The sequence below is a fragment of the Dromiciops gliroides genome, chromosome 5, assembly GCF_019393635.1.
Source record: "Dromiciops gliroides isolate mDroGli1 chromosome 5, mDroGli1.pri, whole genome shotgun sequence".
Taxonomy (NCBI): Eukaryota; Metazoa; Chordata; class Mammalia; order Microbiotheria; family Microbiotheriidae; genus Dromiciops; species Dromiciops gliroides.
Window position 1 is genome coordinate 293,827,193 of NC_057865.1, and position 27,577 is coordinate 293,854,769.

Here is a 27,577-nt window from a genome sequence, read left to right on the forward strand (position 1 = left end):
ACACAGCACTCCGAGCCTGGCTGGGCCTGCTCACACTGGGTGTGCCGGGCAGGTGGGCACAGAGTTGGGCCCAGAACGGGAGGAAAGGTGACAGTGAGAGACTGCCAGGTCAGGAGCTAAAGGACAAGGGTCCAAGCCTGGGCTTGGCCACTGCTGCCCATGGCAGCCTGGGGAGTGCCAACCTGCCCACTAAGGAGTGGGGATGAGAGGACCTACGAGACCCCCTCAGGTCCACCTTCTGCCCCAGTGGCCTGCTCGGGCTTCTGGACCCCTGGGCAAAGGGCTGGGCATGGCAAATCTGAGAAGAGAAACCACAACCCCAGAGGATGGGGAAGGGCATGGTGGGCATGGGCAGCAAAAAGTTGGCTGCAGTAGGCTTCCCCTAAGGACCTGCTCAAGCAGGTAGTTTAAGCAGGGCTGCCAAAGGCAGATCAAAACGGAGGCTGCCTGAGCCAGACCTCTGGGAGCCACATGCAAACTGCCTCAGAAAGCCGCACATTTAGATCTTTCTGTTCCTAGAATCTGGTTGGGGCCCCACTCTGGGCCACTGAGGGGCTTCCCGAGGGCCCCTCCCTATCCTGAACTAGGCTTGGCACAGGAGGGGCACAGCAGCCTGGTGACAGACAGCCCCTTCTCCCTGTGGGTTTGATTACACTGGAGCTGATCTCATATGAAGTAAAGACAACCCACACGGAGGTGAGCGGGCTTTGGGGCTCTGGCTGGGAGCACGCAATGCCTCATTAAATCAGAGTTCCCCACTGCATGGCTGTGTGCTCCTGAACAAGTCACTTCTCTGGGGCTAATATTCATCCTCCCTACCTGGGTTGCTGTGAGAAGCCATTAAGACTGTAAGGGACAGAACTTAATGGGGCAGCAGCTGAGGAGGAGGATGGGGATGAAGAAAGGCTTAGAATGAGGGGACTGGTCACAGGCAGCCGCAGAACCACCCCCAGACTAGCGGGTGAGGTGCTGGGCGGGGCATACCTGTCTGCGTAGCTCCTCCCTTTGGAGCCCAGGATGGTGTCTGCTTCTCTGAGGGGCTCGCTCCTCCAGAAGAAGTCTGAGCTGTCGTCCCACTTAGCCATAGTGCTGCTCCTCACCTCGGCAGGGTCTTCAAAGAACCTGCAGGAAAGAGAACAGAGAGGACGCGCTTAAGGACCCCCAGCTCTGGGGCAGGATGGCAGCAGCAGCCTCAATGGCTGCAAGGGCCACCGGCTCTCTTGGCAGGTCCTCCCAGTGCCGTGCCATTGGCCCGGCTTCCCTGCACCTGGAACTCACTGGATAGCATGTTGCCCAGCGGGTGCTTGTCAGTGGCCATCCTTACCATGGTGTCACAGGTGTCTTCCTTTTTTTTTTTTTTTTAGTGAGGCAATTGGGGTTAAGTGACTTGCCCAGGGTCACACAGCTAGTAAGTGTTAAGTGTCTGAGGCTGGATTTGAACTCAGGTCCCCCTGACTCCAGGGCCGGTGCTCTATCTACTATGCCACCTAGCTGCCCCACAGGTGTCTTCCTAATGACCCGCCAGGATGACACCACAATCGACTGCAGTCAGTCAGGATCGCTACCCCCCCGCCCCGTGCCTACTCCTGTGCTCCGGCTCTTCTTCTTGTCATGGCCCAGCCTTCCCTGCACCTGGCAGACCCTCCCCCACTACCACCCACACACCCATCTTCAATGGCCCACTTGGCCCCCAGGAGGAAGTGACCTGTGCTCAGAGGCCCTTCTTCCCTGGCTTACATGCAAGGCTATGTAATCAAATGAACCCTCAACTTTACGCCCTGCCGCCACTCCTTGTCAGCTGGGTAGCTCTGAGCAAGTCTCATAACCTCATCTGTCAGGGTGGGATGACACACACCCGTGCACTCCGTACTTCACAGGGATATGAAATACATATGGATAAACCACACAGCTGGGCAGACTTTGTCACGGGCCGTTCCTGCCACTTAATAAGCTAAGGTCTATGTGTCCCTGTCATCAATCCACAGCTCCATCCTTGTGACTTCCCCTTTATCTTCAGCCACCTGCTCCCTTTTTCAAATATCTTTTATCACCCTACATTTCACCCCTGATCCATCCTCAAACATTCTGGAGACTCAGGTCCCGTGCCTCCCCTCTCCCGCTCTGCAGCCACCCACAAAGTTGCTGGGTAACTGCGCTGTTTGTCCAGTCATAGACAACACAAAAGAGCCAATCAGGCCACATCTGCTTTCCAGACAGGGAAACAGTCTGTGCCGTTTAGAACGGCACCAACACCAAGAGAGGCGGCAGAAGGGGTGCAGTTCCTTTCCTTGGGCACCACAAATCATTGATTCTTTTCTGAAAATAACAGGGCTGGGTTCAAATGAAAACAAAGGATGAGGACCTCATTTTTGAAACAGAAGAGCTCAAAAACCCTTCCACAATTGCTAATATCCCAGTATTCACAGGCTAGCAGCAGTGAGAGCTGTTCAGAGAAGATTTGAGGAATCCCCAGAGGAAGCCAACTCTCCTTCCAGAGGTGCAGGCCCCCTGCCCCAGCAGGCCTGGTGACCTTCCTCCAGATCAGAAGAACAGAAAATAGCTCACTGACAGTAGGCAGGTCACAGTAAGCCACTCTCTAGTGTCCACCTGCAAGACCCAACAACGGAGTCCTCCCCCAAAACACCAGCTGCCCCCTAGCTTTGGTCTGTAGATGAGTGTCTCCCATTATCCGAGCTGGGCTGCTAAGCCTCCTTCACCAGGTAGGAAAGCCCAGCAAGTCCTTGTGGTCCCGGCCAGGCTTTGGAAGAGCAGGGATGCAGCGTGTGGCTTAGGGCCAGTGCTTGGTGTGGCGGGGGGGGGGGGGGGGCACCCCATGGCCACAGGAGGGTCTTGTGAGGAGCTGAGGAAGTCAATGAAGCACGGATAAAGGAAAGCCCAAATCGGCTTCACTAACACAAAGGGAAGGAGGCACAGTCAGACAGTGGATGCAGTTTAGAGTCCGGGGGTCTGAGTGGATAGCACGCTCAACCTGTGGTGGCAGGGTGACGGGGCATCCACAAAGGAGCAGGTGGTCTTGGGCTGACAGTCTGTCCTTCTCCAGAGAACTGTGCTCAGTTCGAGGCCCCCCCAGTTTATGAAGGCACCAACAACCTGGACAATACCCAGAGAAGAGTAGGATGGAGAAGGGGTCTTCAGGTCATGTCATATTGGGGTCAGCTGAAAGGAGAAGGCATGTCGAGCCTGGAGAAGAGAGGACTCAGGGAGAGGGATCTGTCTCCCAGCACCTGAAGGAGCGTCTTGTGGATAGAATCAGACTTGTTCCCTTTGGCCCCAGAGGCAGGACCAGGAGCAGGAAGGTGAAGACACAAGGGGGAGCCTGGCACTGGAGAGTGAGGTCCAGACAAGCTTCCTAACTAGGAGCGCTGTCCCTGGGGGCTCAGGCTGGAGGCCTGTGGAACTGGTGGACTCCCCTCCTGGTGGGCCTTCAGGAAGAGGCCGGATGCCCATCAATCAGTTAAGTCTCTGTGGCTCGGCGGCTGAGGCCCCTTCCAACTCTCAAACCCTGGGACATCGCCATCTTCCTTTTCATTTTACCACGTTCTCTCAATGACGCTGTCAGCAAGCAGCACCAGTGCTTATTCTGAAATTCACCTTTGTGCCGATCTCTCCTGAGCTTGTTGTGGAAGGATGGAGGAAGATGAAATGATTAGAGGATGCAGAGCTAGCCCCGAAGACGCCAAACCATGATGTAGCTAACTACCTGGCTCAGCCACAGGAGCTAGACATGACTAAGCTGAAGAGAAGTGGCCTGCGACCTACAGCCACACCTGCAGTCGAGCCTTCATCGGTCCACCCTGTCTGCTGTCATTTTTGGACACGAACGCACTGACATCAATGACATCGACCTTGGCAAGTGTTTGGCCAACCTCAGGCAGGCTCTTTTGAAGGATGTTTCAAATGGTGCCACTTGACCAGCCTTTAAAGCCAAATCATTCTGACTTCCACTGATTGGCCAGTAACAGCCCAAGACACTTTGATTCGGAAGGAGTATCCATAAGCAAGTGTTTCTGTTCTAGCCAGAAACCCTGAGGATCCACCCCCTCCCAGATTGAATGGGCCCAGCCTCAGGCACACGGAGCTAACCCTCCACTGCATCCCTGCCATCCCTAGCACTGGCCTCCCGTGACTCTGGAGGAGAGTGAGACTGCCCACTCTGAGCAGCTCTGCCTCACTCAGCCCAATTCCTGGGCACGTCAGGCGTCACCCTGGTGATGTCACTGGTCGTCTTTGAGAAGGATGGATGAACAACAACAGAACGGATAATAAGGAACGAGAGACAGGAGGGAGAGGGGAAAGGCCGCCCAGACCTTCCTGTCTCCTCATCTGGACCCTGCAGGGCTTGGCTGAAAACATCTCCAAGGTCCCTCCCAGCAGTCATGATGATGCTGCTGCAGCAAGTGAGGAAGGAGCCGGAGGCCCGACCCAAACTCTCCAGAGATTTGCAAAGGCAGACGCTCCAAGCCTTTGGCTGATGGACCGGAAGGACCTCGGGCCTGGGCACTGCAGACTGAGACCAGGGCATGGGAAGCACTTCTGGGTGAGGCCTCTGCAAGGTGTGGGAGCACGATATAGTGGGGCCTTTTTCAAGGGGAAACCACCAACGATGTCCACAACCGCAGGGAGAAGATCCCTGGGCCTCAATGAGTTTGTGCTCCTCGTGAGGAGGCCGAGCGCCCTTTGGCCCCTGTGTCAGGGGCTCACCCGCTCCCCATCTCCATTGCTGCTCTCAGAATCGCAAGAACTGGCAGGCCCAGGCTGCACCAGCCACTGCCACGTGCTCAGCTCCTTCTTGCCGTGTCTCTCTCTCCTCCCGCTCTGTCTCTCTGCTCACAGCCACCTGCTCAAGCAAGTGCTACAGATGTAGGAAACTGAGGGCCTTTCTAGAGTCCCTCACAGCTGGCAGTGCCAGAGGCAGGGTTCAAGTCTCCCCCCACTAAGTACTTCCCACTACCCCAGTGCAGGCTCCTGGCTGGATATTTTTACTCCTCTCATAAAAAACTTCCATGGCTCCTAACTGCCTCAGGTTAAAACTCTTTTGGCCCGGCTGTCCAGGTCCTCCTGCATCTGATCCCTCCTTCTCTGGTGCCCTTGGCAGAGGGGCCTCAGGTGCCCCTTCCCCAGGCTGTGGCTCAGGCTGCTCTGATTCTTGGACCATCATCTGAAGCCCACCCCCCTTCAAAGCCTAGGAATCTCTCCCTTATGAGAAGGGGCATTTCTCTAGAGTTTCAAGGCTTGGGAAACACATCCCCTCTGCTATCCCATGTGAGCCTGACAAAATCCCTGTGGGACAATAATGCCGATATTATCGACCTCATCTGACAGATGCAGACAATGAGCCTTAGAAGGTGGCCTACACCTTCCAAGCTGGACAGGGTGTGTGTCTGTGTGTCTGTGTATGTCTGTGTCTGTATAGTGTGTCTGTATGTGTGTATGTATATGTGTGTCTGTGTAGTGTGTGTGTGTCTGTATTATGTGTATGTATATGTGTGTCTGTGTAGTATGTGTATGTGCATAGTGTGTATGTATGTATATGTGTCTATATGTGTCTGTGTAGTGTGTGTCTATGTCTGTATGTGCCTGTGTAGTGTGTGTATGTGTGTGTGTGTGTGTGTGTAGTGTGTGTGTGTGTGTGTGTGTGTGTGTGTGTGTGTGTGTCTGCTGTTGGAAGACTGGCCCAGCAAAGCCTGCTGGGTCTCACTGACCAAATGCTCATTGAAGAACTAAAGATGTCTCTGTACATCTGTGGAGAATCAGAGAAACTGCAGAAGGCAGAGCAAGACAGTCACCATTTGCTGTGGTTACACATATTTCTGATTGTAAAACAACGAAAGCAAATAGCCCAAGTCGTCCCACTCTCTGTGCCCTGACTCTACACTTCCTTCCTATCCATGTAGGCTTCCAATGTGTAATTTGGTCTCTTTAGTAAAACCACCCACTTGGATAGGAAGGGTAGCATCAATTCCTAGGGCCAGTTATTCAGATAGATAGCATCCCCCACAATAAATTCAATGAATAAACTGTCATTCTGTTTGATAAATCAAGCTCTGGTGAATCTTTTGGCTCGAGCTGGCTCCTGTGAGCTGGACAATCTCTGTGGAACCTGAAGCCAAAGAGGTCAGGGTCAGTCCCCCTACCGGCCCAAGCACTGGGGGGGGGGGGGGGGGGGGCTATTAACAGTGACGAGACAAAGAGAGGATTATTTGTTTGTGGCATGCAGTCAGTGGGTCTCGATTCATGGCACTGCACAGTCTCAATTTTAATGTACTACCTTGTACTGGATGAAGTGAAATAGAAATCTTCCCTGTCATCGCTATACTTCTTCCTTGGTTTGGCCAGAATGGGCGTCTCCTGTTCTATGGTTTGCATGTCTGAGACCACAGAGTGGGAAATTCCGCTGTAAAGAAAATAAGAAACATGTTCACAATGGCAGCAACAATGCCTCACTCAACTCAAACATTAATTTTTACTTTTAGCAACACACATTGTTTGTAGGGAAGAGATATTCCAAATGCTGAAGAAAAATAACTTTGCCTACCAAAAATGAAAACAGATGTGGCCAAACCAACGATGACAGTGGGACCGGCTTGTCAGTCTTTGATTCCCAGAGCTCTCCTTGGTTTCTAGCTATCATATTTCAAACCATTCCCACCCTTTGAGGCCAACTGCACAGTTTGCTTCCCTACAATCCCACATGTAAAGGCTAAGAGGATTGGAAAACTGAACACATTTTAAATTTGGTACCTTCTGGTGTTCCCAAACCCCATGCCGAGTCTCTCTGATTCAATTTTCTTTTTGCCATCAAAGTTCATCTTCTTGTCTCTCGCCATTTGGATCTCCAGATCCTGGTAGGCCAAGCGTAGTGATGACATTCTGAAACACAGACATACACAGAGCTCAACCACTGCATATTAATTTATCATTAACTCCATTGAGACTAAAAGAAATGAAGTGTGAACTCTGACATTCTCCCATAGTCCACCTAGGGCTAGGTCCTGCCTGTGACCTCTCCAAACCAAGTGCAGCCACTTCTGTCCCTCAAACACAACCTGGCGCATCATCCAGTGAAGAATAACCCTCAAAAATCTGAGTAGAACACAGAGCCGACAGGGATACCCTGTGCTCAGGGATTCCCCTCACAACGGGTTTCCCTCTCAGGGACCCCTGCTACTAGTTGGGCATTGGGCATGCTGCTCAGGCCAAGGGGACGGCTATGGAGCGAACCATATGTGTAACCCCCAAATGCCGGTGTGACCTGCCAGACTGTGAACCTACGGAGGTCACAGGCTATGTCCCGCCCAAATTCTCTATCTTCCCTAACACAATGCAGTTAACACATGTTTGTAGAATGAAGGGATACTGTCACAAACACCATTTCTTCCTTGGCATACGATTTTCATTTTATTGCCACTCTCCGTATTTGTTTTTAGTGGTGAAAGTGGGCGACTTACTAAGAGAGTAGAAATAAAGGTGGTAACCATAACAGTGAACAGTCTTGCCAGACTCCCCATCTCAGCTCTAAATCCCATCTCTGTGTCCTTCCTCTTGGCCCAGTGTGAAAGGGAACACACAGTTCACAGGCAGCCTCTACCATCCACCTCCCAGCACCATGTGTGTGTGGACAGACAGGTTAGTCAGCTGTGGCAGGCTGTAACCTGCCAAGAAAACCCTGATAAAGCTTTTGCATTCCCTGGGCACCTAAACCTCCAATCATGGCTCAGGTCTTCTGGGGGGATGGGGCATGCCCACAGTTGATGGGGATGACCTCAAGTGACATCTCTACCAAGGAAGGTCTGGTTACCACTGAGGGGAAGTCTCTTTCGGAGCAGAGTGATGGGGTGGAATTAACCCTCAGGCTGCCCCAAGAGGCACATGGATGTCCTCCTCACATTTAACTCCTCGACATCTGGTACTATGTCCCTCTCTGTACCCTCTTGGCACGGAGTAGGTGCTTAATATATGCTGGTTGACTTAACTTTCACTTAGACCAGGGGTTCTGAATCTTTTTTGTCCCAGGCTGAACATCAAAAGTACGTGGCTGACACTACAGGTTTTATCTAACTTAAGAGAACCAGGGACAAAGAAATCTTTAACAAATTAGATCAATTAGGGGGCAGCTAGGTGGTGAAATGGATAGAGCACTGGCCCTGGATTCAGGAGAACCTGAATTCAAATCTGGCCTCAGACATTTGACACTTACTAGCTGTGTGACCCTGGGCAAGTCACTTAACCCTCATTGCTCTGCCAAAAAAAAAAAAAAAAGATAAATTAGGAAGTAGGACTCATCTATCCATCCATCCTTCCTCGGATCTACTCCACAGTAAGAACCACAAAGGTAAAAAGACCCTTTGGGCCAGGGCCCTCATCCTAAACGAGCCTGAAGGGTCAGTCCTTTATTCACAAAAGGATTCTGGCGGGTTCACTGGTAAAAGCCAAACAACTGGAAAGAGCTGACACAGCCTGATTCTGCAAACCCCAATCCCAGCAGCTCCTGGCCAGGCCCCAACAGTCCCTGCCCTCAAGGGGTTTGCTTTCTACTGGAGCAGATACACCATGTCCACAAATAAACAGACACAGAGGAATCCGATGGGCAAGAGAGAAAGCAGGAACAGCTCAGGGACAAGAGAAGGATTCACACTGTTAACTGGAAGCAGGAAAGAAGAGTCTGAGACAGGCAGGCACCGTGGAGTGTGTGCAAAGACCTGGAGACAGAAGAGTTTGGGGAAGACTGAGGCGGCCAGTGTGGCTCCAAAGTGGAGCTAGAGAAGGGTGAGACTATGCAAGGCCAGGCTGCAGGGGGCTTCCCCTGGGAGGCCGTTGGTTTGCATTTGAGACTCCCTGGGCAATCTGTCTGGTGAAACCTCCAGAGCCTGTCTCCGAATCGTGTTTTTAAATGGATGAAGGCAATGCTAAATTTCAATTTGAGGTTAGCCAAAATGAAGTCGTCCTTTTCCCCACCCACATTCATGGAGCCCTCGAAATTCAGGTCATAAACTGGCTGTGGATGCAAGCTGAAGAAGCTGGGCATGGGAGGCAGTGAGCCCCTGCAGTTCTGAGAGCTTTCAGAGGATTGCTTTGGACTCTCTGAAGAGGATGGGCAGCAGTGACACCATTGAGGAGACCACTGTAAAGGTTCGGGTGACGAGGGTCTAAGCTGGGCTGGAGAAGGTGATGCTGTACACGGTGCTGTAGGGGATCACAGGGAGGAAGGGCCCAGCAGCACCTTCTCCGGAAATGGGGGTGTCCAGAGAAGACAGGGGCTTAGGGAAGAAGACTGTTTTGGGTATGTGGAGTCTGAAAGGCTGACAGTGGTCTCCAGGAGATGCACAGTGTGACGGACAGCACAAGATGGAACCAGGGAGAGGTGAGGACTGGAGGCAGACACGGCACTGGGCCCAGCAATGAGGAAAAGGTCCCCAGCCCAAGCTTTTGCAGCTGAACGTGGCCTCTGGGCACCTGGTCTTGCTCCTCAGAGGCTGCCCTCGGCTGGATGGCTTTGTTTCATTAAATCAAAGCGTCAACAGTTCAAACTAGCATTTTGGGCTCAGCTCCAGCACTTGGCCTTCTTCCTCCAGGGCACCTCAAGCACTAACTCAGTCTAAAATTAGGTGCAACCAGGATGAGGAAGAGGATGAGGGGGGCTTATGACAAGCCAATCCACATGGTAACTTTGGGGGAAAAGTTTTATTATCCCAAAGTCTAATGCAATAGCAGGAGCCACATTTATTTTTTAAAAGATAATGGATGGGGGCAGCTAGGTGGCGCAGTGGATAGAGCACCGGCCCTGGAGTCAGGAGTACCTGAGTTCAAATCCGGCTTCAGACACTTAACACACACTTACTAGCTGTGTGACCCTGGGCAAGTCACTTAACCCCAATGGCCTCACTTAAAAAAAAAAAAAAGCATAAAAAAAAAAAAAGATAATGGATGGGGGCAGCTAGATGGCGCAGTGGATAGAGCATTGGTCCTGAAGTCAGGAGGACCTGAGTTCAAATCTGACCTCAGACACTTGACACTTACTAGCTGTGTGACCCTGGGCAAGTCACTTAACCCCAATTGCCTCACTAAAAAAAAAAAAATGAAAAAAAAAGATAATGGATGACTGAATTTTTAAAAAACAAAGTGAATTATTACACTCTTGTTATTTTATTATACTCTCAAGAAATTATTATATTTTAAGAAATAATGAAAAATGCCACCAATGCCTCTGAAGAAATACTACAATAAATTCAAATTTTCTTAACATTAGGGTTTCACATGTACAAAAATATTTCTAGCAGCTCTCTTTGTGGTGGCAAAGAACTAGAAATTGAGGGGATATCCATCAATTGGGGAAATGGTTGAACTAGTTGTGGTATATGAATATAATGGAATACTATTGTGCTATGAGAAATGAGGAGCAGGCAGATTTCAGAAAAATCTGGAAAAGACTTAAGTGGACTGATGCTGAGTGAAGTGAGCAGAACCAGGAGAACATTGTATATAGTAATAGCAACACTGTGTGATGATCAGCTGTGATAGATTTGGCTCTTCTCAGCAGTGTAATGATCCAAGACAATTCCAAAGAACTCATGATGGAAAATGTTCTCCACGTGCAGAAAAAAAGAAGTATGGATTCTGACTGCAGATTGAATCATACTGTTTCTACTCTTTTTTGTTGTTAGGGTTTTTTTTGAGGTTTTTCCTTGTGTTCAGGTTCTTCTTTCACAACATGACTAATGCAGAAATATGTTTAATGTGACTGTACATATATGACCAATATCAAATTACTTTCTCTCTTGGGATGGGGAGAGGGAAGGAAGGGAGGGAGGGAGAAAAATTTGGAACTAAAAATCTTATGAAAAATGTTAAAAAATATCTTTACATGTAACTGGGAAAAATAAAATAATACTGATATTATAAAACATTAAAAAAATTAATTTAATTTAAAAAAAGAAAAGAAAACCAACATTAGGGTTTGATGGCTTCCTCCCAGAAAGAGAACATGGCATTCCCTGCCTCTCTCAGAGCCCCAGAGGCTGAGGTTTACGCTTATGCTACCAGTTCCTCGTGGTGACCTTGAGTCTGATGACTGCACTATGCTTTTGCCCATGGTGGGCGGCTGTTTCCAGTGGGCTTGCCGGAAGGAAGTTGTCCTTCTAGACAGAGCTGTGAACGGGCACTACCTGTGCTGCTGCTGCCAGTGCAGTGTGGCAAAGGCCAGGTGTGGCTTGGGGAAATGAGACAGAAAGCTCTTTGGGTAAGAGAAATGAATAGGCATGTTAAGATTTTGAGGACTTGTTGGGGTCAGCTAGGTGTTGCACTAGATAGAGCACTAGCCCTGGATTCAGGAGGACCTGAGTTCAAATCTGGCCTCAGACACCTGACACTAGCTCTGTGGGCAAGTCACTTAACCCTCACTGCCCCACCAAAAACAAAGAGGACTTGTTCTTTGCAGATACACCCATGACTGTGTCCTCACACAGGAGACAGGCTGACTGTTGGGCTACTATGAAAGCACTTCCAAGGGAAACTGAGTGAGGGGAGCAGCCTCTGCTGTTGCTGCTCTGATGGACAGGCGTCCATGACCCTCTGCCCTCCTCAGCCCTCACTGTGGCCTGATGGTCACCCAGCACCCTCTCTGCCCAAGGCTCTTTGTGTGAATGGCCAAGGGAGCCACCAACTCCTTTTCCTCCCCTGGCCTTTGATGAAAGGGCGGCTGGAAAACTGGCCAGGGAATCGAGGTTCAGGGACCTCAGGCCATCTGTTTACAGAGGGGGAGCAGGCTCACATTAGGCTAGTGACTGCAAACTGGGTGTTCCTTTGGTGGCAGGAAGGCCAGGAAGGGTGGCCTGGTAAGTGGGCTGGCCCCACAGAGACTGGACACTTGTGCTGCAGCTGTGGCCCAGGGGACCCTGTCTCTGGTCAGGGGGTGGGGTGGGGGGCAGGGTGTGTTCCAGTTTGAAGAGAAGAAGGAGTCCAAACTTGGGGCTTACAAGCTCTCCAGATCTCCAGGACAATTAATAAAGGGTCGATAGCAGCTTTTCACCAGGCCTCAGTAACACCAGAGCTTCTGTTGCCACCTAGTGGGCACATACAAAGAAAGAAGCCTGACTAGCAACATGGGAAAGAGAAGAGTAACTGAAGGGAGGGAATGAGCACTGAGGAGGCACCTACTGTGCGCCTGCACGATCTCATCTGAACCTCAAAACAACCGTTGGAGTTGGGTGCTGCTATTACCCGCCTTTTACAGTTGGAGAAACTGAGGCAGGCAGTGGCAAAGCGCCTCCAGTTCTGCCCCCTCCCTGGCTGCCTCCCCGCACACCAATGGTGCCTGTGGTTCTCTCACTCTCTTGGGTAACACTTCCTGACAAGAAAGCAAACCTTCAGGAGGAGCAGTTGCACCCCACAACAGGAGGACCCCTTAGTTCATGCTCACTCCCACACATACATGGAATCTTCCTTGGGTGCCTGGAGATCGTCCTGCTCCTTCCTCTTCTCCACCGCCTGGGCCTGCTTTTCAATGTCGCTGAAGCTGGAACTGCTCACTTTCTGGGCCCCCAAACCCCCTTTCTTGGCCCCGAGCTGGAAAAGAAGACCCACAGTCACTGGGGGCCGGGTGGGTGAGCGCCTCAGTCACAAAGGGTGTCTTGTGTCCCCCTCCCCAAGGATGACCGTCCACTGCCCTCAGTAAGTGAGCCACCAATGAAAGACAGCAACTACACCCAAGGTCCCAATGTCCACCTCATGTCGAGCCATGCTCGTGAGCTCCCCCGTTGTGGCCCAACCCCGCAGAAGCAGCCTCTGGGTCAAACTCACACCCATCACCCAGGAGTTCAAAATGAGTCGCTCAAAAGCTAAAGGCCTGACTCTCTGAGGCAACAAATGGGCCTGGAACGGTGGGACCAGCAGCTGGGCACATGATACTCACCCCCTTTCTAGCTTGGGTTGGTTTCTTTTTTATGAGAGAGGAAACATCTGCAAAAAATGTACTTCAGATAAATAGAAATAATCTTGCTATCTGGGTGCTTGTTTCTTGTTTTCTGTGTCCATAAAAACACCGAGTCTAAAGATTCAACTGTAAATCAGTTACAAAGATAATACTTTTTCTGAATTAACTTGCTGCTTGACAGGCCCCGGCCCAGCACCAAGAACACTTTTGACAACAGAATTTCCCCGTGCTTTCTGCTGTCCCTATTCACGGCCCTCGGGCGGAGAAGGCCAGAGCCTCTTGGAGGACCAACAAACAGGACCAAAGAGGGAGAGGCTCATGCAGGAAAGGAATACAATGATCTGCCCAGCTCCCAGCCCCCTTCGGGCAGAGCCCCTGGAAGGAGGGGGCAGAGTGGCAGACAAGTAGAGCATTTGGAACAGAAAATTAAAAAAAATAGAATGTTAAAAAGAAGAATTATTTTAAAGTATGTTAAAAAAAACAAACCCAAGAAGCGATTTCCTTTACAGCACTTCAACCACACACAGCACCATCTGGCACAGATGGCAACATGACCTTTTTCTCAAAAGATTTTTGCCCACCTCCTGACTGTCAGCGGAGAAGTGGGGGACTACAGGTATGGAGTGAGGCATACATTTTCAAAATGCCTCAAGTAAGAGATGGAATGTGTATATGGAATAAACTGAGAGCAATTAGTTTAATACAATTCCAGAAATGTAAAAGCCTACTTTGTCTAGGGCAGTCAGAATATCATGTTACCTCCTACACCATACAAACACAGCTTTTTCGCTTACCACAGTTTACAACTAACTTAAGTCAGGTGCCTGGGCTTTGGGGGAGAAGGAGGAGGAGGATAATTACCTAATGAAGCTTTGGGGGATACACTCAGGCCATCAACACTCGGGCCTTGCTCTGGTCCGCCTGCAAATAAAAATATTGAGATCAATGTAGAAAAGAAAGCTCTTCAGAATGTATTGCATATTCAGTCTCAGCCTCTAATTCTCCCCTTATTCCTTACACTACTCTCTCATCACAGGGAACTTGGCTGATTATAAAATACTATACAAGACATCTACCTTACAGACACATGCTCTAAAAAACAACCTTGAGATGGCTGCCTCCATTGTGTGCAAATACCGAAAGAACAGAAATCTAACATCCTGATATCAGCGACGGACTCAACATGTCCAGTTGTCAGCCCATCCACAACAGCTTGTATTCTGGGCTCCTTAAGAGAAGAAAACCCAGTGCAGACGTTTTCAAATGAATGCTGGGCCTCCTCTGGCGCGGAGGTGGCAAAGAGCCAAGTGCTCGGGCTGTTGGGACAAATGGCCAACTCTGGTCTTCTCAGAATCACAACCAGCAAGGTTTAGGTATAAACCACTAGAGCACACACCTGCTCACATGCCCAGAGCTCTGGGCTGGCTGGTCCAGGGGGCTGCAGGAACAGAGTGGGAAGGGTCCCCGGGTCAGCCTCTAACAAACAGTCATACGACAGCTTCCTGAAGCCCTCCAATGACAGATTCGCTCGGCCCCACTGGACGGCTCTCCTTGGCAGGAAGCTGTTGCTTCTCTTAAGTCCAAATCAGCCCTCCCAGCTCAGCAGGCCATGCCCAACCCCTCTCTCCCAGACGGCTGCCAAGGCCCCTGAATTCTCTTCTTCAGACTAAATAAACATGCTCATATCTTTCCATCCACCCACCCCTTGAGGTAATGATTTTCAGCCCTGCAGGCCCCTCATCTGGACACATTCCTGACAGTCAATGTCCTTCCTAAAAGGCAGAGCCCAGGACTGACCACAAACCCTGCAGATGTGAACTGACAGGCCAGGAGAACAACACACACAATCCTTACACAAATCTGCACAGAAAAAAGGGCCCCAAGTCACCTCTATGACCACAAATCAGCCTCTATTCCTGGGACTGGGGTCTCATTAAAGTGGTTAACCAGCACAATTCAAAATCATCTCCCCTTCTGTACGGTCAAGCCACCTGAAAAGGCCCAACCAAATGAAAGGGGGAGATGCATGCCCACATACAATTGGGGTCAGAGGACCTGGGTGACCCTGGGTGAGTGACTGCCCCAAGCCTGTTTCCCCATCTATAAAAATGGGGCGGGGAAGGTAGCTCCCTGGGGACCTTCCCTCTGCCCTGCCATCTCTCCTTCAGTCTGATTTCCTTTCCCTTCCTCACTCCCCATCACACTTGGCACTCGGCAACCCTCTGCCATCTGCTCCTGCACCCAGCATTCACCTGGGACTCCTTTCCCCCGGTTACCAATGATCTCCCTAAGATTCTTTTTTGAAAATTATGCTCAGGGCTATCTTTTGGTTTGACATCAACAATATTTGCCAGAACCTTTCTCTCTCTTCTCCTAGAGAGCCAACCCTATAACAGAAGAAAAGGGGAAAAAACCAAGCTGGAAAAACTCCGCACACATTGAGGGGCTAAGTCTGGCCTGACCTGGCGGGCTTCCTCCCCTGAGGTGCCACTACCTCTGCAAAGAAGGCCCAAGTGCTCTCGGCTTTGGCCATCACATGTGGGAGGCACGCAGCTTCCTATGGACACCGTCGGAGCCAGTGAGGGCCTCTCCCTAATTCTGCATCCATCCGTCAGGACTCACTGTTTCATAGAGCCCAGTACCATGCCTCCTGTCCAGCCCAGCCCAGCCCAGCCTGATTGGCCGCTCCTGGACAGTTCTCCTCTGCCCTTCTGTGCTGCCCCTGATGTCTGGATGTCAGTGGGCACTTTCTTGGGGAACGTGCCTAAAAGCAGAACCTCTGGGTCCAGGGGGATGGCCTGTTGAGTGCTTTTCCTTGCAGAATTTGGAACCACTTTTCAGAAGAGCTCTCCCGAGTGGCAGCCCCACCCACAATGCATTCAGGTTCCCTGCTTTACATTGACTGTTTCCAGCGCTAGGCATTCTGCCTGTTTGCTGGGGGAGATGGGAAATCTCCAAGCTGTTAGGATGCATTCCTCTCTTTCTCTGAATGACTGGGAATGTCACTTCCCATGGGGCCCAATAGTGTGCCCTTCCTTCTGAGAATGGTTTGCTCCTTCCCTTCCCTCTCTCTCACTGCCCATAAATAATCAATGACCAAGTCCTGTCAAGCCTCCCTCTGCACCTCTCCCATCCATCCCCCATCATCACCAACACAGCCCCCATTGGAGCTCAGATCCTCATCATCTGCGGCCTCTGGCCAAGGCCCTAGGCTACGCTGTGATCCAACTGGTCACTCTCTATGCCTCTGCCTTTGCCCGCCCCCCCCAACCCCCCAGCACCATAGTCAAAATCATCCTCCTAAAATACAAGTCTGACCTCAGCATCTCCCTGCCCCCGATGTCTCAGGAGGAGCCACGCACAGCCCTGGCACACCCAGATTTCCCAGAATGGCATTCGAGGCCCTCCTTCAAGATGAACCCCTGCTGTACCCTCTGGGCCAGGAAAAAGGGCCTCTGACTCCAAGCTTCCCTGGCTCTTTCCTTGCCCAAAGGGCTGATGGTACCAGCTCGAGGCTCCAGTATAAGAAATACACCGGGGAACAGAGTCCTCAGCCGAGGCTGACTCATCTAACTCAGCTTCTCGGTGACTTGTGTGTCATTTTAAAATAAAGCGACAAACGTCAAACTGATGCCTTTCCAACATGCCCGACCCTACGTGAGAGCTGCCGGCCGGGAGTCACGTTAGGAAGGCATGAACCTTCCCCAGAATTGCCATTTTGTTCTACTTATAAAACAGAAGCAGCCAAGATTCTACCTTCGTTACTGTCTGATACGGTTTCTGAAGAACTTGGTCTGAAAGACACTGGCTCTGGCTCTGCCGATGCCCACTCCGGGCCTCCAACCTGGAGCAAGAGGGAAAAGTGATTGATGAGTAAACCCCCAAACTACAAAAGAAACACCTTTAAATTCACCAGGCACATCCTGATGACATGGACTGGAGGGAAGCCCAAATCATCAGTCTAAAGTCCCCGAGGCAGTGATGAATGGGCTCATGCCCTCAGGCATTTTCCCACCTGGGCTCCTGGCAATAACTCTTCTCTTTTCAGATTGCAGTAGGATGAGACCAGTGAGCTAATGAAAGTCAATGTTTGGGGGCGGGGAGAAGAAAAAAAGGGGGCAGCTAGGTGGTGCAGTGGATAGAGCACCGGCCCTGGAATCAGGAGGACCTGAGTTCAAATCCGGCCTCAGACACTTAACACTTACTAGCTGTGTGACCCTGGGCAAGTCACTTAACCCCAACTACCTCACCAAAAAAAAAAAATTATGCGGGAGGAAGCGGGGTGGAAGGTAGCAAGGATGGTAATTCTGAGCAAAACCTTGGACCTCACAAAGGCCTGGCCTCCATTACACAGAGGAAGTGTGTTGGGTTTCAGTGGACACCAGCAGCACATGAAATGCACCAGTCTACTTAGAATAAGACCTTAGAAATGACCTCCAAGGCCACCAAAAGAAAAGGGGGTGAGGGGTTTAGCATAAAGGGATGCATAATACCCTGTCTGTTCTAACCCCAGGTGATATAGGCCCAGACAGCAGATGACTCAAACAGCCTCAATCAAGACCTGGAGGAATCTTAGAGATCCTCTGATCCACCCCCTTCATTTTATAGAGAAGGAAACTGAGGTCCAGGTGGGAGACATGACTGGCCAAGACCTCCCAGGGAGAGCGGGGAAGCAGTGCCTGGGACTTGGGTTCCTCCAACTCCTACTTCAAGGCTCCTTCCCTACCCAGGGTTATCTCCACTGAATCGATTTATTTTTTTTTGCAGGCAATGAGGGTTAAGTGACTTGCCCAGGGTCACACAGCTAGTAAGTGTCAAGTGTCTGAGGCCAGATTTGAACTCAGGTCCTCCTGAATCCAGGGCCAGTCCTTTATCCACTGCGCCATCTAGCTGCCCCTCCACTGAATCTTGAGAAATGGCCCCATGACCCAGGATCAAGAGAATTATTAGCACTTGTGTAGAGTCGGTCTTTAAATAAGAGCAATATTTAAATTGCACAGAGTGTTTTTGTCTAAATAGTCGATCTCCAGGTTTGTCCAAATCCTTCTCAATCGCCCTCATCCTGCTTACAGGACGGCATCAAGCGAGGAAGAGCCTTGTGGGTCCAGCTGCTCAAGTGGTCTCTTAGCCCAAAACTAAGGAAGGAAAACCACCAGGCTCCTTCAGAAGCAGCACAGCAAGTGATTCTGCTAGAAGAGGGAGGCCCATTTCCTCCTCACTCCCCAAACTCCCCTAGGAGCAGCTCTTTAAAATACGACTTTGATCACAGCAGAGGAAGATGGTTTGCAAAACCAAAAACCCCACTTGCACACAATCAGGGGAGGGCGTCACCTACCTTGGGAGAAGCATGGGAAGCAAAGAAGTCCTCCTCTTTCTGCTGTGGTGATGATGGCGGGACCACACAGCTCTCCAGCCACAACTACAACAGAAACACAAGGCAGCACTCAGGCCGTGGGCAACATCCCTGACCACAGAATCTCAGAGCTGGAAGGACCCCACAGGGAGCTGGCCAACCAGGACCTGGACAAGGCCTCTGAGAGGGTCCTCACCAGGGCCCATCTGGCCTCCACACCAATGACTCTCTGACTGGGGAACTTGCCAGCTCCCAAAGCTGCCCATCCTGCCATGGGGCAGGCTGCTCCTGAGGGCCAAGGACCCCACCCCCATGGCTAATCTTCCTCCCCCACCACAACAGCTCTGCTGGGCCCTTTGAGCCTTCTCTCATGCAGACTCAACAGCTGTAGCTCATCCTCTTCATCACCAGCTCTCTAAAATGGGGCGCCCACAATGAAATCAAAGAGCTGTGACCAGGGCAAAGTCCAGGGCGCCTTCCTCACTCTGGAAGCTTTCTGTGGCTCTCTTCGGGACAGGGGGACTCCCAGGCTTTGTGGGCCACCAAATGCAGCGGGTCTCTTCTGACAGGAACGTGGCCCACATGCATGTCTCCCAAACAGTGCTACTGTGGCTGAGAGTTCTGACCCCCGAGGATGGTCTCTGTCCTTCTCTTTGTTGGGTCTGGTACATCATTCTGTACGGCCTGTCTGAATTAAATCTACTTGTGCCTATAAGGTGGCCCGGGGCACACAAAGACAAAAGCCAACGTCATCCTGCCCTTGGGGACTTGGGCAACATTTCAACAGGTAAATGGAGAGAGCACAGTTTGAGGAAAGTATAAAGAACAGCTGGAATCCAGAATGGCTTCTGGAGGAGGCAGGAACCTTAAATGAAGCTTAAAATGGTAAGAGAAGGGGGCAGCTAGGTGGTGCAGTGGATAAAGCACCAGCCCTGGATTCAGGAGGACCTGAGTTCAAATCCGTCCTCAGACACTTGACACTAACTGTGTGACCCTGGGCAAGTCACTTAATCCCAATTGCCTCACCAAAAAAAATAAAAATGTTAAGAGAAGGAGGAAAGAGATCCATTCCCAGCTTGCAGGAGAGTCCATACAGAAGGGTGGAGACAGGTATGAAATGCTGAGAGCTTGAGGAACCAACAAGAGGCCAGTTAAGCTAGGACAGAGCACAAAGGGGAGGGATGGGCACCAGATGAATCTGGAAAGGCTGAGGCCAAGCTGTGGAATGGGTATTTTATCCTAGAAGAGGGAACCACTGAAGACTCCTGAGCAGAGACATGCCATGGTAGAATCTGTGATTTTGGTAAAATTATTTTGGCAGCTATTTGGAGGAAGAGACTAGAAGCAAGGAGTACAATTAGAAGGCTACTGCCTGGGCAGCTAGATGGCGCAGTGGATAGAGCACCGGCCCTGGATTCAGGAGTACCTGAATTCAAATCTGGCCTCAGACACTTAACATTTACTAGCTATGTGACCCTGGGCAAGTCACTTAACCCCAACTGCCTCACACACACACACACAAAAAGGCTATTGCCTAGCATCAGGGGAATGGGGTCACCAGAACATTTTTTTTTTTAGTGAGGCAATTGGGGTTAAGTGACTTGCCCAGGGTCACACAGCTAGTAAGTGTTAAGTGTCTGAGGTCGGATTTGAACTCAGGTCCTCCTGACTCCAGGGCCGGTGCTCTATCCACTGCGCCACCTAGCTGCCCCACCAGAACATTTTTTAAATGCACAGGAGAGAAGGAAATGCAGAAGGAGTCCCAAGCAGGGAAGGCAGCTTTGAGACTATGCAGAATGTATTATAAAAGCAAGCTGCATGGAACGGTGATGTGTAGTTTCACATACAGGCCTCTTTTTCTGTTCTTCTTCAGATATGGAGCTGCTTGTGTTTGATGGGGTCTGGTAAAGTTGGCATAACAAAAACTGAAATCTCTTATTACTCCGCTGTTCCTCTATTTCAGAAAAGGGTTCTGAATCTTAAAAAGATTCAGTGCATGGGGGCGGCTAGATAGCACAGTGGATAAAGCACCGGCCCTGGAATCAGGAGGACCTGAGTTCAAATCCGTCCTCAGACACTTGACACTTACTAGCTGTGTGACCCTGGGCAAGTCACTTAACCCCCATTGCCCCGCAAAAAAAAGAAAAATAAGATTCAGAGAGGAGAGCGCCACCTCCCACACACCCCAGTCAGTTGTAAAGGTGTCAAAGGGGTGGTGGGAGAGGTTTCTTGTGCTAGTGACAGGCTGCGCTGGAGGGTCGAGGTGCAGGGCCAGCTGGGAGCTGCAGCCCAGGCCTGATCTGAACAGAGCAGTTGGGTAGCAAGGGTAATCAGTGAGTCACAGCGAAGTGGCAGATGTGGCAAAGATCTCATGGTACAAGGGGTAGCATGCCAGTGTTGAGATCCGAAGGGCACAAGAGGCCACCTCAGAGGAGAGGGATTCCTTCAGCATGCTGACCAGGCCAGTGGGCTTGGAAGGCCAGGCTTCTGGGGCTGAGGCCTTGCCCTCTTTCCCCCTTCTCAGCGAGCCTGGCCTTGGAGGGCTGCCCCAGCAGTCACATGACTCTGTCCACTCAGGAAGCCGCTGCTCTGAATCAGAACTCCTCCTCTATACTTACATCGGTGCCATGCTTCCGGGCTGCTTGGGAGGCAAGAGATTTAATCTTCTCCCTATAAAGCCGAGCAGCACGACTATTATACTTGGCATTGCTGTCGTTTGTTGTGCAGCCATGTTGATGGAAGAAGGAAGACTAAAAAATAGAGAATAAAATTGTTAAAAGGAGCTATGGACACTTACTAGCTGTGTGACCCTGGGCAAGTCACTTAACCCCAGCTGCCTCACAAAAAAACAAAAAAACAAAAACTATGTCTTACATCAAAAGATGGTAAAAATAATTATTTCACAACAATCAGGAGATTGAAATCAACTCCTCTGCTCTGCAAGTTTACAGAAACAGACAACATATCTCTTTGAGCTTAGGTACAGTACTTGAGTTCAAGAACAGGATCCCTGGTGCTTAGCAAAGAGATCAGGCACTTCCCTTGGTCCTCTGTGGCAACAGGGTTATGGTGGGGGAGGGAAGAGACAAAAGGTAGGGCAGGGTGAAGAGCACAGCCAGAGGCCTGCGCTGGCTGGACGAGCCTTATCTCACTTTGTTTTCTCAGCTTAGGAGAGCCACCTTTGGACTAGCAACGACAGAACAAAAATGACTAACAGGGAGGATGCTAAACGGCCCTTGATCAGTCAACAAGCAGTCATTAAGTACCTACTATGTGCCAGGCACCACGCTGGTGCTGGGGATACAGGTACAAAGAATGAAACCATCCTCCTCACAAGGAGCTGACGTCACTCAAGGTCAGCAGGCCCAAGTGAGTTAGTTACATCCTCAAATACTGAAAGAACTGATGGGAATGTTTACTGGGCACTGCAAGAGCATGGAGAATGGGGAGGAATTTGAGGGATGGAGAAGGGTCACGGTTTTCATTTTCAAAGAGAAGAGAATGGAGCCTGCAAACGATAGGCTGGCGATCTTGACTTCCATTCTTGGCAAAACACTACAACATATTAGAAATGGAAGCAGCGCTCCTAAAGAACCGGCCTGCTTTTGGCAGGGCTGGTCACGCCACACTAACCTCACTGCCTTTTAGGGCAGGATTACTAGCCTGGGAGGTCAGGTAAACACTGCACAGATAAGGGGGTCATGATGCAAAAATCTTTCAGCCCCTTGGGTCTGACCCTTGAACTTCCCCCACCATAAACTTCTGTCTGAAGGTGAGATACAAACCACATTCTATTTTCAGTTTCCCTTTCCTGAAAGTCTCTGTGCCAAGTGCCCTCTTAGCATCTGTCGTTATCAGGGTGACCCCGCCCCCCAATTCTGGGATGAACTTACAGCATTGGAATTCCCTCCGACTTGCATGCATCTCAGCTGAAACCAGGACCAGTTAGAGTCCAACTCGGTAGACCTAAGTGAAGAGAATATATGAGGCTTTAACAGTTTTTCAGCACCATATCACCTGGGGGGGGGGGGCTTCTGGGAGTTTTGAAACTCCCACTTACAGGCCAGTTATAAGGTTGTGGGCCCTAAGTATCTCTAGACTGTAGGGCAAAGGAAATGAACAACCCAGGGTGGTGTAGGCTCCGGATCCTCACCCATGCCTGAGGGAAAGGGAAGGCAAACCAAGCCAAGTAGCCTCCTCCGAACAGCAAAGGAGAAGCAAAGGAGAACTGTGGGGCAGGCAGAGGGGCCCACCAGGAAATCAGGCCCATCTTCTGGGTCCCACCATTCCCACCCTTCCCTGCGGGACTTCCTCCAAGTGAGCACCCTTCACTGTGACAGGCTAGGAGTGGGCGGATTAGGAGTGAAGCAACAATAACCCGGGTGAAGAGCCCCAGGCTGCCTGCCTGCCCGTGCCTGTCAGCAGCACCACTTGCTTTTCCCAGGGCCAGCAGAGAAATCTCTCCAATCCCAATCTCCAAACCATTAGAGGGCTCACTAAGGATAACACGAGAAAGAGGGGAGCAGCCCATTGACTTTTCATCCACCCAAAGCTGCCTGAGCACCTACTGTGCCCGAACCATCTGGAGATTTATTCCAGAGTCAGAGTCTATCCCTAAACACATGCGAACACCAACCCCTTCCTTCCGCCCTTGTGGCCCTAAAGAGAAGGGAGAGAGAATGGTAGAGAAGCTGCAAAGGATGCTGGGGGCAGCTCCAGTCAGGATCCCCTTGAAGCCTGGCCTCTCCTGGCTCCATGTGTCTCTTGGTCCCAAGAGAAGGTAGAATGATCCCGTGTGGCCTTTGAAACTTAAATAATGCAACCAGAGAAAACTACTAACAATAAGGATGACAACTAACGTCTGCACAGCACTTTCCATGTGCCGGGCACTATGCTAAGCATTTGGCATTAATTTCACTTGATGCTCATGACAAGCCTGGGTGGTAGGTGCTATTATTATCACCCCTATTCTACAGTCAAAACTGAGGCAAACAGGTTAAGTGATTTGCACAGGGTCACTTGGTAAGTGTCTGTTGGTGGGGTCTTCCTGACTCCAGGTTGGGAGCTCCACGACCCTCAAAATGTTTCTGAAAATAACAATCGTCTTTCTCTACTGATCAAGAAACGGATATGTCAAAATTAGGAGCATTTCCCCAAAAAGCTCCCCCCTTCCCCACTGCCCAACCCCACCAAGACTCAGTGGCAGACTCTAGGCTTCCCCAGGACACATGACCACCTTTGGAAACACTTCTTCTGGAGGTTGGAGGGCCTAAACCATTGTGTAAAGAATGACTAGCTAGCCTCCCAAGTGTGCTTTTGATGCCCTCAGGCCAAGGCCCTGGACCCCAAAGACCACCCAGCTACTGCTGTTGTCTCCCTGCTTCGGTACCCACTCCCTCCTTAAGTCCTGATATTCAAGCTTCTTTCCCATCTCAGTATTCTCTACTCAAACCGAGGTTACCAACCATCTTTTAACGGAAACTCAATGGCCTTTTTAGGTCCTCCTCCTCCTCCTTTCTTTGGTGCTTTTGATAATGGGGACCGCTTCAAAGACACAGTGGGCAGCTAGGTGGTGTCGTGGATAGAGCAAGCCTGGAATTAGGAAGACTTCTCTTGCTAAGTTCAAACCTGACCTCACTCACTAGCCATGTGATCCTGGGCAAGCCACTTTACCCTGTTTGCCTCAGTTTCCTCATCTGTAAAATCAGCTGGAGAAGGCAATGGCAAACTACTCCAGGATCTTTGCCAAGAAAACCCCAAATAGAGTCAAAGAGTTACACACAACTAGAAAAGACTGAGCAACAACAAAGATGTAAAACCTTTCATTTGAATGGATCGGTAAACTTCAGTTTGAGAAAATCAATAAGATCAGACTGTTTATATATGCGATGGGCTACCAAACATTTTCCATTAGGTAAAAGAATAAAGGAAAAGGACTCTTGATAACTGTAATGGTTTTAGGCATCTTAGAAATTCAGCTATTGTGCCAGAGAAAACAAGTAACAAAAGATGATGATCCTGAAAGCTATTTTCGATTGGATCCTGGAGGAAACAGAGAGCCAAGGACCGTCTCCCCTTCGGGTCCATTTGCAAGCGCCTCAATACCCGGGCTCGAGGTGGATTGAGGCTCGCCTATATCCTGTAGACTGGCTTTCATGAGTTGTAAAGAAACTTAAATCTTGATCTTTTTTTCTGTTTGAGGGCTCTCTGATAAAATCAAGGGAGAAAAGGAGCTCTGTTTACAAAGGCGGATCCTCAAAGATGTTTTTAAGATTCAGCATTATCTGTGATGGCAAGGGCACAAGAGAAGAGGGAAAGAGCAAACTGTATGTGAAAATGGAATCTTTCAAGCTTCCAGATATGAGGCAGCTTCAATTGATGTTCTTCCTAGAGCTTGCTGTTCATCAGGTTAACTCCAGGTGATTTCTACTGGCTTTCACCACACAAACAGCCTCCTGGAAGGCCAACCCGATTAGGTTGGGAAAGACTCTCCTAAATGATAGCAAGTCTTACTGCAAGCACAAGTGGCTGGGAACCTGGGAAGTCAATGTACTGGAACAAATATCTCTGAAAAATCTGCAGCAACAAGGAAGCAGGAGGCCCATGCCAGGTCCTGTTAACAACTGACACTCGACCAAAGACACCAAGATGTTAATTCGGAGGAACACGTATCCACATCTGAGTGGACCAAGCTGGACAATTAGTGGAACATGGTGCAGGATAGACGCCAGTGACACAGAATTTCCCAGAAGCAGATGACTTCATGCTGTTGAAGGGTAACCCAAGACAATGGGTGAAGAAACCTGTTGAAAGGTCATTGAGGTGCATTCCTGTACCTGGGTCCTTTTTTTGTCTTTCTGATTATAATTCTATTGTCCACATTGGTTACAAGCCCTGACTCTTGGAAAAGTAGCTTCCTGTCAGCTTTCGAACACAACTAGAAGTTGACATTCAAGCCCTTTGTGTGAGCTCCTTGTAAAACTGTTAAATAGCTCTTGCTCTGTGCCTGGGAGCACCCTAGGTCTCCATAAGCTCTCACTCTTGAGGTCCAGACTCCCCACCTCGGGGTGGGCCACTGTTTTGTCAGACACTGACAGATGTTTAAATCAATAGTTCTAGAAGCTATGGGGGGAGGAGTGGTATAAATGAGTTTTGGAAATGATTCTGACCCTCAATTTCTTTTTGTTCAGACTCTTTTAAATTTGTTTCTTATTCCTTGTCAAATTTTTTATAGACTGTCCCAATAACTGCCTTGCAGTATTGGGAATCTTTTCTTTTCTTTTTTCTTTTGGTGAGGCAATTGGGGTTAAGTGACTTGCCCAGGGTCACACAGCTAGTAAGTGTCAAGGGTCTGAGGCCGGATTTGAACTCAGGTCCTCCTGACTCCAGGGCCAGTGCTCTATCCACTGCGCCACCTAGCTGCCCCCCAGTACTGTGAATCTTTAGGCAGAAATTTAAAAAATACTTTTTAATCCTGGGCCAAAGGAAGAACCATTCAAATCAGATTTGGAGGAGAATATCACTAACCCCGTCTTGTGCTATATATATTTTTTATTCCTGTGTGATGTTAAATGTACTGTCTCCATCACCAGCACCTCCCTTCCCCTATTTACTTTACAGGGAACCCCATCCCGTTTCCCTCCTCCTGTCTAATAAGGCACATAGTGGGGACTTGGCCAATGTTGAGTGACTGGCTGACTGATGCAGGAAATCATTTTCTTTGGTCTGGCATAACCAGCTATACCAAAGGCCTTTGTAGCTGCCTGAGCTCTTCTTTCTTTTCCTAAAAGTGTCCCTTTTTCCCTGTGTAAATGTCCTTCCTGATCCCGCCCCAAACGGCTTTGTGAGCCTGCCTCCGTGACCGACCTCATCTTACCCAAGCATGTAGCTCAGGAGGAGAGACATGTGTGATCTGTGGAACTGTGAGACACACGTGTCCGTCAGCTCCTCTTGAGTGGCTGCAGCCTCAGCTGGCACCAAATCCAACAGGCTTTTCGAGTCTGCTTGCTCCTACTTTCTCTGCAGTTTTAGATAGTGGTGACCACATCATTCTCCCCTGGCTTTCAAGACATCCTCCTTTGTGTACAACCCACTGCTCCTTGGCAGTCTGCTTTGATGAAGCCCCATCGATCCAATCTCCTTCCCTTTTCATGGCCTGTCCCCAGTCCTTGGGCTGGGTTCTCTTCCCTTTCTCTTGGTGGTCTCATCTGCTCTGATGCGTTCAATCCAAATATCCTCTGTCTTCTAACATCCAACATGGCACCACTTAATGAGGGCAGGCCACCTCTTCCTGGGTGTCCCACAGGCACCTCAAACTCAATGGACCCAAAACAGGCCTGAAGGCTGTCTCCGCTCAGACTCCCACTGAAAACACTGTAACGATTGGAATGACGCCACCTGCTGGATACTTACTGTAGAAGAGTTCTGCCCATGAAGCAAAGGTCTTTGAGGGCAAGACCAGGCTTCAGGAAGTGACGCGGACTAGTGGGAGGAGGAAGGAAGAGACTGGCGCTCGGTCTCACTCTCTTTTTCCTTTGGACGCTGGCGGAGAAGGGAGCTAGAAATGTGCTCTCCCTTTAATAGATAGGAATCTAGGCCTTTTTCTCTCTCTTTACCAAATTCTTATTCTCCTTAATAAATGCTTAAAAGTCTAACTCTTGCTAAAGCTTATAATTTATTGGCGACCACTCATCAGATATTTTAGACAGTTTAGCTAGAATTTTAGCCCTTAACAGATGGCTGACCACGAAGAGGAAAGCTAACCCTCAGTCTTCTTCTGATCTTCTGGTTGGGTAAGAAATTTCCCCTCCCTCTCCCTTTAACTGCTAAGTACTGGCGCACTGGCTGTGTTTTCCCTTTAAATTTTTTCGAATGGACCTTTTAAACTCCCTAATTAGCCTATTTTTGATTTTAGTCTGTTTAACCAGACAAATGGGAGATAAGATCATGTTAATGCTTTGTTTTTGTGGATTTTCTATTTTTCTTTTTATTTTTGTTAGAAGAGCCAGCAACTTACTCACACAAGGAAATATCTCTCCCTCTCCCAACCATGCTTTTTCAGAGAAACCTGAAGAGATTCCCGCAGCTTTTCCCAGTTCTAACACTAATTGTTGCTCTAATTTTGCATGCCTGGAGGCAATGACCCACCCTCTAGAAGCTTTTAATCCCCTAGCACCTGGAGGCAAAGTGGGGGAAGAGGAATCCAGGCCTGAGTTCAAAATCAAGTCTGATTCAAATTGCTCTGGTCCCTCCCCTCCTCTCCAGACCCCACCCTC

General features: G+C 49.8%; 1 protein-coding gene across 2 annotated transcripts in view; it reads right to left on the bottom strand.

Annotated features, from left to right (window-relative positions):
* ARFGAP3 (ADP ribosylation factor GTPase activating protein 3) overlaps positions 1–27,577 on the bottom strand; it is a 56,782-nt gene that overhangs the window by 17,321 nt on the left and 11,884 nt on the right. Inside the window, exons 3-12 of one of the 2 annotated variants that reach the window (XM_043966893.1) lie at positions 22,196–22,268; positions 20,921–21,052; positions 18,285–18,368; positions 16,706–16,793; positions 13,811–13,870; positions 12,929–12,975; positions 12,449–12,582; positions 6,763–6,891; positions 6,290–6,415; positions 985–1,122 (exon numbers count right to left, since the gene is read on the bottom strand). In XM_043966893.1, coding sequence (XP_043822828.1) covers positions 985–1,122; positions 6,290–6,415; positions 6,763–6,891; positions 12,449–12,582; positions 12,929–12,975; positions 13,811–13,870; positions 16,706–16,793; positions 18,285–18,368; positions 20,921–21,052; positions 22,196–22,268 — 1,011 coding nt within the window. The remainder of the gene's footprint in view (positions 1–984; positions 1,123–6,289; positions 6,416–6,762; positions 6,892–12,448; positions 12,583–12,928; positions 12,976–13,810; positions 13,871–16,705; positions 16,794–18,284; positions 18,369–20,920; positions 21,053–22,195; positions 22,269–27,577) is intronic. The other variant, XM_043966894.1, reaches the window with a different exon arrangement.